At 46.0% G+C, this 14,048-nt stretch overlaps 2 protein-coding genes across 2 annotated transcripts in view; one reads left to right on the forward strand and one right to left on the reverse strand.

Annotated features, from left to right (window-relative positions):
• Positions 1-1,749: 1,749 nt before the first annotated feature.
• On the reverse strand, positions 1,750-11,168 carry ACOT8 (acyl-CoA thioesterase 8). The gene is made up of 6 exons (XM_018564299.1): positions 10,979-11,168; positions 9,418-9,554; positions 6,662-6,887; positions 3,187-3,344; positions 2,364-2,555; positions 1,750-1,883 (listed from the first exon to the last, which is right to left on the reverse strand). Exons 1-6 carry the CDS (start codon positions 11,101-11,103, stop codon positions 1,765-1,767), a joined length of 957 nt encoding a protein of 318 aa, XP_018419801.1. The 5' UTR covers positions 11,104-11,168; the 3' UTR covers positions 1,750-1,764.
• Positions 11,169-12,009: 841 nt separating this feature from the next.
• The window catches only part of ZSWIM3 (zinc finger SWIM-type containing 3), a 4,369-nt gene continuing 2,330 nt past the window's right edge, over positions 12,010-14,048 (forward strand). The window contains exon 1 of the mRNA XM_018564294.1: positions 12,010-12,192. Coding sequence (XP_018419796.1) covers positions 12,038-12,192 — 155 coding nt within the window. The 5' untranslated portion in view covers positions 12,010-12,037. The remainder of the gene's footprint in view (positions 12,193-14,048) is intronic.

A 14,048-nucleotide genomic window follows, 5' to 3' on the forward strand; every position in this document is an offset into this window, starting at 1 on the left:
CCGGGGGGCAGTAAAATCAGGCAGTTGACCTGCGGTTTTACCAATCCTCGCTGTTCGCCTTCTGCAATGTCAACTTAGTGGCCGTAACCATGATGGCAGAAAGTATACAGTATGTCGTTTTTGGCAGGTGGTGCTGCTTGTCAAACATGACCGTTGCAATGAATGGAGCCAAAGGCAATTACGACGTGGTATTGCTATAGAAAATCCCTATGGGGGGGGGGGACCTGCATTTCATGAGGCAGGAGTATTGCCTCCTGAATGCTGGGCAGTCGCTGCACCACCCTCTGAGAAGCAGTCCACCGCGGTTCGATTTTCAGAGGGTGGTGGAGGCCGCCGTGTGTGAGCCTTTAAGCAGCAATATTATCCAATGATCTGCAGCAGCCTGAGGTAGGACAACAAAGTTGTAATGCTCTGAGCAAAGCAAATGAGCTTTGATTGGCAAAGTACTGACCCTTCCGGTCTCAGTGCTGTTGAGCAGGGACTTGGAGAAGAGCTTACAGTAAGATTCCGTACTTCTGCTAGTTTTATCTAAAATGTGCATTTGAAATGTGTTTTTGTATGTAGATCTGCTCTGATTTTAGACTGAGCGGCTTAGGGCCAGGAGTTTTTGTAGCTCACATGCTGCAAAATCACCTGGGATGAATTTACAAATATGGATGCACCGATACCGAGTATTTGGGTGAGTACTCTTACTCCCCCCCCCCAAATGCTCCAATACCAGAACTTCCGGTCAGAGGAAATCCCCCAAGGTAGTGCCGTGAGGGAACATGGAGGCAGCTTCCTGGCCGATCAGGAAGATGGGCAGCGTGTAATGACTTGCCGCCCGGTTTCCTGATTGGCTGGGAAGCCGGCTCCATGCTACCAGAACTCCGTATTGGCGTGTACCGAAACATAAATATCGGTACTCGATACTGAAAAACCGGTATCAGTGCATCCCTATTAACAAACGGTTATCAACAGCGTAAGAAATCGTATTTATATGCATTGTGTGCGAATAATTACTCGTTGTTGAGCTCGCACCAAGTGAAGCCATTTGTTCCATCAGTTGGGTGAATTGAAGGTGAATTTTAGGAGTAAGACTGAGTACTCCAAATTGGCTCTGTAGCTTATGCTGGTCATACATGGATCACATAAGGGGTGAAGGATAGAAAATCCAATGTTCCTCTATCCATGCTAGACGGCATGGAGAAAGAAGTCTCCCGCTGAAGCCATTGTATTCTGGCAGGCGGTGTCAGAATACATGAGCCTAACCTGCTTGACATAATATGAGTCATAGACTTTTGTTGAGGCGGCAGGGCTGATGCCTGTGAAATGGCTGAACTGATAACAGTATGCGGCCAGCCTTGGCTTAATCTGTGTCTGAATTGCTGACAACAACCCGATCATTCCTTTCAGTCGCCCATATGACACAAAGGAGGATTTGGGCATTGTGGGCTCCTCAGACTTGTGTGGCAATCCTGCACAACAATTTGCTAGGCCTATTCTCTTTGTAACAGTTCACTTTTTGCCAAGCTTCCCTTTACAGGTCTTTGAAAACGATAGAATCCCAAAACATGGAGAAGACACTTAACATTTCTAACACCACAGGATAAATTAAAATATATTCTAATTATTTACAATTTAAACATTTTCACGTTAGGGCAGAGAGGAAACATTAGTGTGGAGGTGTACGAGGACAGATTGAGAGAACTGTTAGGGAGCGCAATGATCAGGTCTTCATTCAGATACGGGAATCCTTTAGTCATGTGGTCAATAGCTTCTGGGTCATAGTTTGCTTTTGGGAGTATCCTCTCTGACACGGAATACACCTTCCTGGGCGCACGTGACTGCTAGGACACCATCTCTTCTCCACAAGCGGCCATGGACTAGCCCACGACTGTTACCTGGGTATGGAAAGTAACAATGAGTTGGATAAACTTCTGTTTCAGCAATTAAAAAATTCCCCCCCCCTCCCCTTTTTAGGCCTCATTCACATGAGAAACGGCCGGCACGTACAGCTCGGTGCTGCGTACACGGCCCTATCGGGCAGCTCCTGGGAAGGACAGGTGCTGCGTGCGATTAGTATGCAGCACCCGCCCTTCTCTATGGGACTACGCGGCTATACGCCGCCCTACGCTCACCCCAAGTGCAAGTCCGTACGGGTGCGGTTGTCCTGGCTCGGACGCAGACAGGATCCATCCTGGCAGCGTACGAGTACGGACCCCCGCATGGACGGGTGAGCATAGGGCGGTGTACGGCCGCGTATTCAAATAGAGAAGGACAGGGGCTGTGTACTAATCACACGCAGCACCTTTCCCGGAACTGCCCGATACGTCCGTTTCTCGTGTGAATGGGGCCTTAAAGTCAGACATTTCTGCCCTCACCTGCCCAGTGACTTTCACACTCGTACAACATCCAGTCATCCGCCCTGAACGGAGCATGGAACCACATGGAGTGGTCAAGAGAAGCCATAAATGCCATGCGAAGATTAAGGTGAGGCAGGAGAGCTGTTCCCAGAAAGGAGTAATCTGAAATATACGCAGCCACACAGCAGTGCAATCTCATGTCTCCAGGACCTAAGAAACAGGAGAATAAAAGGGAAACCGGTTTCTTCATTTATATTTATACTCTTCAATATTCAGACTTGTATTTTTAATATACTGATTACTTTTATAAATGCCTATTTCATACACAAACAACCAAATAAAACCATTTAATGAAACTTTTACATGATTTCAAATGTTTATTAAACCTTGTGAATGTTACTTTTATTAAATTGTCTATAAAAGAAACTCTTGGCAGTGTAATATTTATGAAGCTGAATGGATGGGCAGGACTGTACATGTAATGAATAGCATCTATATGTACAATGGCATTCAAAGCTGTGGAGAGGGGGTATATAAAATTAAAATGCAATTCCATTCATCTCGGGGTGGGCCTGCCAACCTTTGCAGACCTACTTGAATGAAAACTGTAGTGCAGGGTAGTAAATTAAAATTCAAGGAGGTCCGGTGAAACATGTTACAAGTCATCTTCAATCAGATTCCAACTATTATTTCTCCAGTGCAGTTAGAAAACAGAATAAAGCATTGACTGGTTGCTGTTGACAACAGACATTTTCCTTTCCCCCTTCTTCTGCATGCGGCTCTGGTTGTCACATTTAGAACCCTTGAGGCATATAAAATGCTGTCGCTATGCTGCCATTACCTATAACACCCTTGGCTCGCACCCAGAACATCTGTCGTGGTTCCTGTGGGACCCGCTCATACATGTCGGGTGGATTAACGGGTTTGATCTCAATGGGAACATCCTGTGCCAGAATTTTGGTCAGGCCTTGTCTATGTTTTTCCACCAGCTTGGGATCCCTGTATGAAAATAATTAAAAAAAAAACCAATTATTTCTACTTCCGCCCAATCGAACTCTCCTTTAAAACGCTGTGACTCCTGGTGCAGTAAAATGGCAAGTGATCACAGTCTTAATGTTTGCTTAGCTGGTAAATCAGCCAATATGCTGCAGGGAAGGATCGCTGTTCTCTTTGCAGAAGCAGTGGTCTCTCTGCAGTGGTCCGACATGCCCCCAGTAAGTCAGAGCTCTTAATTCTATAGAGTTCTAGCTCATACTCGGAGGCGTGGCAGACCACTGCAGAGAGGCCGCTGTGCTTCTAACTAGGTTTCTGACTACATGGTGGGGTCCACAGAAAAGCTGACGATTGATTACGGAGCGTTGGCTTTTATAAGTAAAGTCGTCACAAACCTGAGCACATGGCAACAAAATGTGCATGCAGAGGTTACCCTCAACATAACTGCACCATGATCAGCAGATTCCAAGCTATAGCCGGCAAGATTTATATGCATCAAGCTTTGCCCCCCCCCTGATTGGTCAGTGAGGTTGCCCTTCACATTTAAAGGACCAATAGGGAGGTTTGGGAGGAGAGCACATATAACTGAAGACATCTACAACTTGGGGTCTACTGACCAACCTGAAATACAGTTTTTACTGAAAGTAACCCCTTGTTTGTGCATTTTTGTCCATCACAAGCTCAGACTGAATTGCCGGATTTGCAACAGTTGAACTTGTGACATCAGATGAAGCAGACGTTTAAAGAACAACAATTTTCTTTTTAATAACCCTTGTAGTGGTGCTACCCCTGCACTGCAAGGGTTAAGTGCTCCTATTTATCTAGGGACTAAAATAAAGTTATACTCCCCCCATCCTCGGAGCCGGTTGGCTGTCGCAGCGCTGTCTCCTCCTCCACTGCAGTGATGGTATGCCTCTTGGCGTCCACACGTCCTATAAACAGGTGTATAGAACGTGATGACTCGGGGACCTTAGACTGCTGCAGCGGAGGGGGAGAGAGGCTTCGGGGACCTCCGAGGATCGGGTGAGTATAACTTTATTTTGCTCCCTAGATCAAAACGAGCGGCTAACCCCAGCAAGTGCGGAGGTAGCCCCACTGCAAGGGTTAATACAAATTTTGCCCACCGTTTTCGTTAACATGTTAATGTCATTTCTAAGGTTTTTCTGCAGCTTTTATTGATAAAAAAACCCAGTTATCCTGCAATAAAGTTATCCTTGCTCAAGTAATTCCTGTAACAGGGCAACAACTGTCTCTCCTGCGTTGTCACCCTGTCACATGCACCGCTTGCAGAGACTACAAGTGACCGTACCGACATACATTACGCAGCCACGGCCCGACATCGTCATGATCAGAAAAGCAGCTGGGAGCAATATTGCGCTGAACCTTGAGTAAGTGCATGTAGACATGGGCAAGAATCCCAACTTAAAAGAAGCTATTTCAGGGAGGTGCCCACTGCCCCCCTCCCCCAATCCGTGGGGGAAGAGAACCCCCCTGAAACAATGGCAGATAACAAGGAAGCAATAGCTTCTTTGCTATCTGCAGTTTTTTTTTGTATTCTGGCAGCTACTGCCGTCAGAATAAAGAGAAAAAAACAGCATAGGAATGCATAGCCAGATTCCTATTGGCTATTTCAATTTGCAAAATTGGTAAAATATAAAAGGTCGGGTCACGTCGGGTAAATAGGCACCAAACATGTCAAGCTTTAAAATTGCGCGCACCTGCAAAATCGCAGAAAACTACCGTACCCAAAATTGGCCGTAGGCGACACTTTGAAAGCTTTTACCGCTCATCAGTTTAGTGTTATCAGTGATTGATGGCCCTACAATTATTGCTCTCACTCGGACGTTCGCGGCGATATGCAACATGTGCGGCGTAATGGGCGCAATCGTCTTTTTTGCACGTATGCGCCCCTGACGCAATAGGCATCTCTGCCTGTTTTTAAAAAACGGCAATTTCCCGCTCGCGCGCGCCGCGCTGGGCCAAGCTTCAGTATCTTGCTAGTCAGCCCCACTGGCTGTCACTATACCTGAACAAAGCCTGCATCCAATCAGATTGTTCAGGTATAGTGACAGCGGGGCCGACTAGCAAGATACTGAAGCTTGGCCCAGAGGGAGATTCCCCCATCCACACAGTTAGGTGTAGATGAAGGATCTGTTGCACTTTTACCATCTGACCATGGGAAATCTGCAGATAATCTATAGGTGTATGGCCAGTTTAAAACTGGGTAAACACGGTCATATTTATAACAGATTACTCCATTCCTGCTAACAGCCTGGATGACCAAATCACCTGCTGTGTACACTGGATTCTGACAACAGCGCTGGCTGCTGTCAGAATACCCAAACCATGCTTGCAGCTTATTGGCTGACGATTTTGCAGCATGTCCCTTCGAAAAAGTCAATCTAATGATCCACTGTCTGTCAAGGGGATTGGACCACCCACAGATCAAATATCAGCTGATTCCTGCTAATCGCTCATCATTCGTTGTGTGTACTGAGCCTGAGGCATTCTATTTTGAGCCATGTAATTTGGAAACAATCCACAGCATACACCACTCACATTCCCGAACCGGCTTGCACTATGACTGCATCCCAGGCAAACAAGGGCGGCATCACCCATAGCAACCCAATCCAGATATAGCCCCACTCCAAGGGTCTTCACAGAAGATCATGTTTATGTATGGAGCAAATATATACGGTTTGTTCCTCCCCATGTGTGCTCCACCACCACTAACGCGTTTCAACTTCTGGCTTATTCTTTAACGACTATTCCAGCTTATTCTGTGAGTAAGCCGGGATGGTGAAATGTATTCGGTGTGGAGCACGTATGGGGAGGAAGATTTTTATCTTCCATAAGACCGTTGGAGTGCAGCTATTTCTGGATGATCTAATTTGCAAATATTATTATGCTCAACTAAAAAGACCCGTCACTTATTTTGACAATAAGGATACTTCTCCTGGTGATTTTGTTTGGGAAGTGAGACTAACGGTTGTTTGCAATGGCTCAGTCACTGCATTGCATTGGAATGTGGCCACTAATATACCCATTCTTGTGCACAGGTTATAGCTCTATGCATGTCTTGTTGCATATAGAGCAAGGTTGGGTAACTTCGGCACCCCAGCTTTGGCAAAACTACACATCCCACGAGGCACTGCAAGATTGACAGCCACGGGGCTTGACTCCCAGAAGCAGATGCATGTTGGAACTTTTACTTTCCCCACTGCTGGAGGGTCGAGGTTGCCTATGCCTGGTGTAGAGCTATTGCCTGTGGTTTTAAAGGGTTAAACCTTTAGCGCCTCCATAGCACAAAAGCCCATGCTTACTTCAAGTATTTGAGTATGAGTTCCTCTCGGGTGAGCAGATCTTCTGGTGAGGGAACGGTTGGCATCACAAACTGGTGCTTTAAAGGGCTCTCCTGGCTGCGGTGAAAGGAAGCCTGACACGTCAGGATTGAGACGCCATGCTGTTTGGCTTTTACAGAACGAACGCTGAAACTTCGGCCATCTCTTGTCCTCTCCACCTGGTACAAGACTGGAATATCGGGGTCCCCTAGGGGGTGGATATAATAAGATCACAAATGTAAGATCAGAGAGAAGTACAACAAGCTTTTTTGCTCTTTAGACCTTACCTTAAATAAGCAACAAAGTGTAAAGTATTCTCTGTAGCCTATTTAACCACTCGCTGACCGGGGTGTTACACCCCCTTCCTGTCCAGGCCATTTTTCATTATTCAGCGATGCGGTACTTTGACTGACATTTATTCCGTCATGCAACGCTGTACTGAAATTAATTTTATACCATTTTTTAGGGACAGATAGAGCTTTCTTTTGGTGGTATTTAATCACTACTGGGGTTTTATTTTTACTATATAATGAAAAAAAAGCACAGAAAATTTTGGGAAAAAAAAAAACTGTTTTCCCTACGTTATGTTATAAAACATTTATTATTACCCAATTGTTGGGTAAAATATAAAAGATCGGGTCACGTCGGGTAAATAGACACCAAACATGTCAAGCTTTAAAATTGCACGCGCCTGCGAAATCGCAAAAAACTACCATACCCAAAATTGGCCATAGGCGATACTTTAAAAGCTTTTACCGCTCATCAGTTTAGTGTGATCAGTGATTGATGGCCCTAAAACTATTGCTCGCACTGGTGATATGTAACATGTGTGGCGTAATCGTTGTTTTCGCATGTAGGCGCACCCGACGCATATTTACATTTATAAGGGCGAGCAGTAAAGTAGAGCCGACAGTAATGTGAGTCAGCTATAGTACAGCTCAATGGTCACAGCGATATCAGCACATGGCGAGATGATAATTGGAGTACAAGTCAAGGCGACTCTGTTACAGATGAACCGGAAATGACTCCGAGCAAAGTACAACAGTAAGCCTGCACATTGTACGAATACCAAGTGCCACATTCTAAGAACATATCCGTTTCTACTGGAGTCTATAAAAATTAAACACGTGTGATCGGAAAACTAGATATAGCTTTAGAAACTAAGGAGAAAAAAATCAAAATATGCCGAAAACACAAAAAAAAGAGAGCACAAAACCTTTCATTTAAATATAATCCTCAATAGCTGCATAGGGTATAAATCCTCTTTATGTGCAACCCCATTATTACCTTTTAAAACGTAGCAGTGACATCATCACTGTGCTGCACATAGCTTGTGCAGGGAACAGAGCTGTGGGAGGGACCCATCCAGCTGCGGATGGGGCGTCCCTCCCCGCACTGCTGCACATAATCAAAAGGGGTGGGATGCTGGTGACATCATTGACTTTCTTTGGCCAATAACATTGACCTAATAAGGCCATATAAGGTCAATGATGTCACTAGCACCAAGACCCTTGGTTTACGTGCAGCTGTGGAATTGAGAATGCCCCGGCAGCAGCATGCACTGACAGTTTCCTTCAATATTACCTACGCTGAGCTCATCACTAGTACTGTAAGGTTTTCAGGAATCTATGTACAACACCCACTGGCCCCTGCCTGAAATGTATAAAGACTCAGTAATGAGGTCACACGGACTGCAGAAGGGCACTTAATAAACACAGGTTTTATTCAAAGCTTTTACCATACAACTTTAAGCCATTGGAAAGTGTTTGCTACACAGTAATGGTTGGAAGCCAAGACAGGGTTGCTTTAAAGGAGAACTATGAGATGAGTGCTTTTCACTCACCTCATAGTTCTAGCCGACCTGTGACAATGAGACTGTCACAGGTCGGCTCAGTAGATCGGGAGGTGAGCGAACACATACCGGGTTCGCTCACCTCTCGATCCTGTCACAGCTCTCTGCCGTGACAGGGGGAGGGGCTGGATTCCTCCCTCCCCGATCCGCCAGTGCTGACTGATGGATCGGACGGCGGAGGGGGCGTGTACAGCTGGCTCTGCCTCTAGATAGGCAGAGCCAGCTGTCAGTCACGCAGCTAGGCGGATCCAGACAGAATTGTCGGGATCCGCTTCAGCTGCGGCGTCTCAGTATACCGCGAGCTCTAGCTCGCGGTATACTGAGCTTAGGGTGACGGGAGGACGCTAGTTTGTGTCCTCCCGTTACCCTAAGGAGAACTATGGGGAAAAGCCTAAGACCCCGTTCACATTGAGCGATTTATCGCGCGGTAATTCCCGCAATATCGTGGCAATTTACCGCGCGATATCGCTCTCCAATGCTTCTCAATGGGGCAAAGGGTCCTGCTGTCGTGTGTCGCTACAGCAGGACCCTTTTTGGAGCGGATTCAGCCGCGATTCAAGCTTGCTCAATGCAAGCATTTGCGCGATATCGACAAACGCGCGATTTGTGAACCGCTCAATGTGAACGGGCTCTTAACCCCATAGTTCCTTTAAGCCATGTGGGCCTCAGACACAGAAATGACTTGGACTATAGTGTTCCTCTACTACAGCAGTGGGATTTTGTTACATACAAATGCTATTTTATTTTTGTTCTTGTGCCCGAGGGTTCTCCTGTATGTTTAGTTTGCAGTCGTTTCATATCATTTGTGCCCACAGAGCAGCACGCTGGAGTCTTATTTATCATACTACCGTAGAAGACATTTGGGTTGGGGTGGGTTTTGTGTCACCTGCTCGTACGAAGTAGCAGTGTAAGGAGTGGACATGTTCTTCCTCGGGTACAGAACTTGCAGCTGCCACCAAAGCTTGTCCGACAATCTGCCCACCGAACAGTCTCTTTGTGACGGGTACCCAGTGATGAGAACCTCTGGAAAGGAGAACAGTCAAAACAGGTAAATTGCACATGTGATACGCAGGAATAAAAACTCTCAGAAGACCCACCTAGCTTAGTGTACCCGGCGTAGACTGTACTGCAGAATACAGCTTAATTTGTGTGTCCAGCATTCAAAGTAAACCTGCCGGTACTAGAATAATACTACAAAGCAGGGAGATAGCAGTGTCTGCACATGTCTCATGGAGAGCAAAATTATCTGGGGTGCTCTAGTTTGCATCACTCCTACTACTGCACCTTCCAACTTGCTCATCACTAGGAAAGGCAGCATCCCTGGCTAACAGGAAGGGACCCCCCTATTTATCAGAAGCCCTCCTTCCCAGCACAGTCCCCCACTTTCACATATGACCCCTCCCCTCCCCACCCTATATATCAGAAGCCCTCCTTCACATCATAGTCCCCCACTTTCACATATGACCCCTTCCACCCATTTATCAGAAGCCAAGTTGAGGAAGGCTGAACTCGTCTAGGCCTCGTTTTGCCATGAATATGTGTTGGGAGCAATTTAAAGAACTCCAAGCATGTAAAAAAAAAATTAACCCTTGCAGCGAGGCTACCCCCACCCTACAAGGGTTAACTACTTGTTTCGGTCTAGGATCTAAAAGAGAGAATACTCGCCTGATCCTCAGTCCCGCAGCCTCTCCTCCCCAGGGCTTCAGCTGTCTCAGGACCCGAGACGTCACCACATCCATTGACTTGTGAGGATCAGGTGAGTATTTCTTCTTGATTTTGGAACCTAGACCAAACCAGTAGGTAACCCTTGTGGTGCGGGTGTAGCCCCTCTGCAAGGGTTCATTTCCCTATAACCTGGAGGTCTTCTTTAACCTTTCAGCACCAAAGCCGACCCCCAACCACCCCTCCATCTTATTTCCTGGCCGCCAGAAATCAGCTACTAAAACACTTCTCCTGTTATTTCTAATGTCTGGGCACACTTCATACAAACCTACAATGGGGGATTTAACAAAACGGGAGCAGTTACCCAGGACAACCAATCAGCTTCTCCCTTTCATTTTCAAAGCTTGACAAAGTCAAGAGACACTGATTGGGGTTGACATGGGCAACTGCTCCAGCTTTGGTAAATTGTCCCCCATATTTTGCAGTGGTCTGTACAGCGGGCACTCACCATTCAGTATAACCCTATCTGGACTTTATGGCAGGCAGTGACATACACTTTGAGGGGAATTGATCAAAACTGGAGCGGTTGCCCATGGCAACCAATTAGCTTCTCTGTTCAGATGGTTCAGTTAAGATCTGAAAATGAAAGGTAGAAGCTGATTGGCTGCCATGCACAGCCGCTCCAGATTTTGTCTGCTCCAGTTTTGATAAATTCCCTTCACAGTGTACAGTCCAATATCCCCTAACCTCAGTCCATTCTCCCCGGAAGAAGCAGTCAGCAGCACCTGAACAGATCTTTATCCAACGGCTCTAGGTTCAGGACGCTGGTCACCAGCACACTCCTCAGGTCCTGAGGCTTCTTCCCTTCCGGATCCTCCAGCACATCCTCCGGCTGCAGGTACCCTGCCATCTTCCCAGCTCAGTACCTCCTGGTCACGTGATGACCCTTGTACCACAGCGAGCCGCACACAGAGGCCCGCCCACCGGCACACATGTGTACAAGGAATCGGAGGTGACGACAAGACAACATCTTTCTGTCTAACGATTACGTCCTTGATTGGACGCCGGCTATAGGGGCGGGCTCAGCCTGAGTATATATAAGATAAGAAAGGCGTGGCCTAAGCCATCTGTGCTCGCTTCTAGCCTCGGCTCTCTTTGTGTATGTCGGTTTCCTGTTTTACAGCAATAAAGGAACTTGCAAGAAGCGCTGGCCTGCTCAGGGACACACTAAAAGCTGCAGCCTGAATATATACAACAAGCCTAGGAGGGTTCCATGCTGAGGATATATAGCAAGCACTGTGTGGTTCTTTAAAAGGTCAGTGGCCCTAATCAAGAGGATATATGTAAGTCAGTTCTCCATGATAAGACAAATCAGCCATATAACACCATCCAAATAATAATACACATGGACATGACTTTTAAAGCTGGTGGATAACAACGATGTATAAAAATGCAAATGCTTTTATAAGTGATCTTTGTGAGCAGTACACAAGACCAAGGCCGTGACTAGTTATATGCTGTGAAAACAATGCATTGGATATAAGATCGCCAATTCCGTGACTAGTTATACGCTGTGAAAACAATGCATTGGATATATGATCGCCAATTCCGTGATTAGTTATGCGCTGTGAAAACAATGCACTGGATATAAGATCGCCAATTCCGTGACTAGTTATATGCTGTGAAAACAATGCTCTGGATATAAGATCGCCATTTTCCATCACCGCCATTGTGGGAGATTCATTTGCTTTTGTTTTTTTTCTTCTTACCAATAACCTTGCACGTCTTTAATATCCAGCGAAGATCCCGGTCAAGACCTGTCTGAAGGTGGAAGTGTTTCGATTATGCAGCGAGGAACCTGCTTCATCAACTATGAAGATTTTAGGGAATGCTTCGATTGTTACAAAAAGGAGACCAGGTCAAGTTACAGCATTCACAGCTGTGTTTCTGTCCAGCGTCACAACAGCAGGCACGGCACGAATATCCGTGATGACGTAATGTAAGAATCTGCACTAGTATCTTGCTGGTAACGGGTCAGTCCACCCAAAATGAATATTTTGGTGTCAGTAGATGCCAGAGTGTTAAACCATGTAATGGTTTCTTAGATATCCTGCACCACCTATGGTGAGATCCTCTTTACTAGGTAGTGCGGACCTTCCCAGGTCTGCACGCCTATTATGGCCTATATAAAGTGTACCCACGTTTCTTGTTGGATGTTCAAAGGCCAGTGTTGACGGGCTTGTGATTGCTTCAGAGCTGCTTCTCTTGCCATAAACGTTTATCGGAATGGAAAAGCAGGTGAAATGCACCTGCAATGGATTTGGAATGATCTCGGGAGCATCTCAAACTGATGTCAGACGCATGATACGTTTGCTCATCAAAGCCCGTCAACAATGGCCCTAAAGCTGCTGTCCACGCAATTCCTTTATGAATTGTATAGAGCAAGTGGCCCGGCTTTACCATTCCTCTTTTTCTTTGGGCTGGCCCTAACTCCTTTCTGCCCTAAGTCATGCTGCCTGCTAACTGTTCTTGAGGCAGCATTTCCTGTTGAGAAGACCAGTCGCCTCAACTCGGCTATCTGTGTGCTGGATGACTGGTCTCCTCAAGCCCCTCTAGTAGTGTTGGTATGGATGCAGTTCTACTAGGTGCACCTTCTTGTGCCGCTTGGGGATGAAAATCTTAAAGCTAAAGATGATGTTACCTGCACTGCAAAGAAGAAATTTCCCCCACATGGGCAAGGCAAGTTGAAAAAAATAAGATGGGTGGGGGAGGTTTGGGAAACAAAATGATTGTAGCTGGGTTTTAAAGGATAACTGTGCTCTCATAGAAAGTTATCTTGCCTGCCTAGCCCCTTGAACAAAAATAAACTGCCCCATCCTCATACTTACCTGAGTATGTCTTTCATACTTTAGTACAGGGGTACTAGGGGTTTGTGTTTCCCAAAGCAGACATTCCCTTTAACTTTCATTGCAAAACTGCCAAATGGAATTTGACTTCCACTTGGCCGTCCTTTTCAGTCCACTTGGAACTACACTTGGAAGTCTACTTTTGAATTTTCTTTCTACAGTCAGGGTATATAAACGTATTTGCCCATTGAGCAATACGACCAGGCTATTGACTGTTGGAAGCATGGCAGACCTTTTCAACTAATTTATATCCAAACTTTATTCATTATCTGATTGGCTTTCAATCTATTGGGTGGAGACAAGCGTGGTTGTTTATAAACTCTTGAGGGAGTCAGGAGTAATACCCCATGAAAGCAATGTGTCGAGTGGCTTTGGAGCTTATATTGGGTTGATGTCATCTCCTCCCTTATATGAAATGGTTCCAGGCTGCTCAGGCCCAAGCATTGCCTCATGGGAGGAGGTCACATGATCACCCATATTCAGAAGAATCAGGTATTTCACAAGGTCAGTGAGATTGCAGCAGCGGAGCGGCAAAGGTGAGTATCATCGGGTTGGGTTCTCAAGAGATTCTGTCACTCAGGTCTCTATAAAGAATATGGATAGGGAGATTTGAAGAAGTGGGTATTTGAGAAATTGCTAAAATATTTTTAAAGGTAAGGGTTAAATGTTTATTTTTCCTAGAGTACCTGTAAAATGTACTTTTACTTGCCTTATTCCTCGCTCGCCAGTGGCTAGTGGTCACCTCTTCCCTCCAATGCCCCTGTTCGAGGGTGGGCCCTAATCGTCCTCATTTACAATGTAGGACTATTGCTTCTGCATTCTACCCGATGAAGTCAGAACTGTGACTGACAACTGCAGCGCCTTAGAGAAGATTCTCTGGGGGGACCAGTTGCATGAAAGGAAGAACCTGCGGGAGTGAGGTATTTGGTAAGTCAAAGTGCTTCTTACA

Source organism: Nanorana parkeri, unplaced genomic scaffold (genome assembly GCF_000935625.1).
Source record: "Nanorana parkeri isolate BGI_ZX_2015 unplaced genomic scaffold, ASM93562v1 scaffold743, whole genome shotgun sequence".
Classification (NCBI taxonomy): Eukaryota; Metazoa; Chordata; class Amphibia; order Anura; family Dicroglossidae; genus Nanorana; species Nanorana parkeri.

What these genes read in the sequence shown, in the direction of transcription:
- ACOT8 (XM_018564299.1), bottom strand. Translation starts at nt 11,103, where the DNA reads ATGGCAGGGTACCTGCAGCCGGAGGATGTGCTGGAGGATCCGGAAGGG. An exon ending in TTGGATAAAGATCTGTTCAG is followed by an intron (nt 9,555 to 10,978) that starts GTGCTGCTGACT and finishes TCTCCTTTCCAG; the next exon opens with AGGTTCTCATCACTGGGTAC. An exon ending in CTCATACTCAAATACTTGAA is followed by an intron (nt 3,345 to 6,661) that starts GTAAGCATGGGC and finishes ATTTTCATACAG; the next exon opens with GGATCCCAAGCTGGTGGAAA.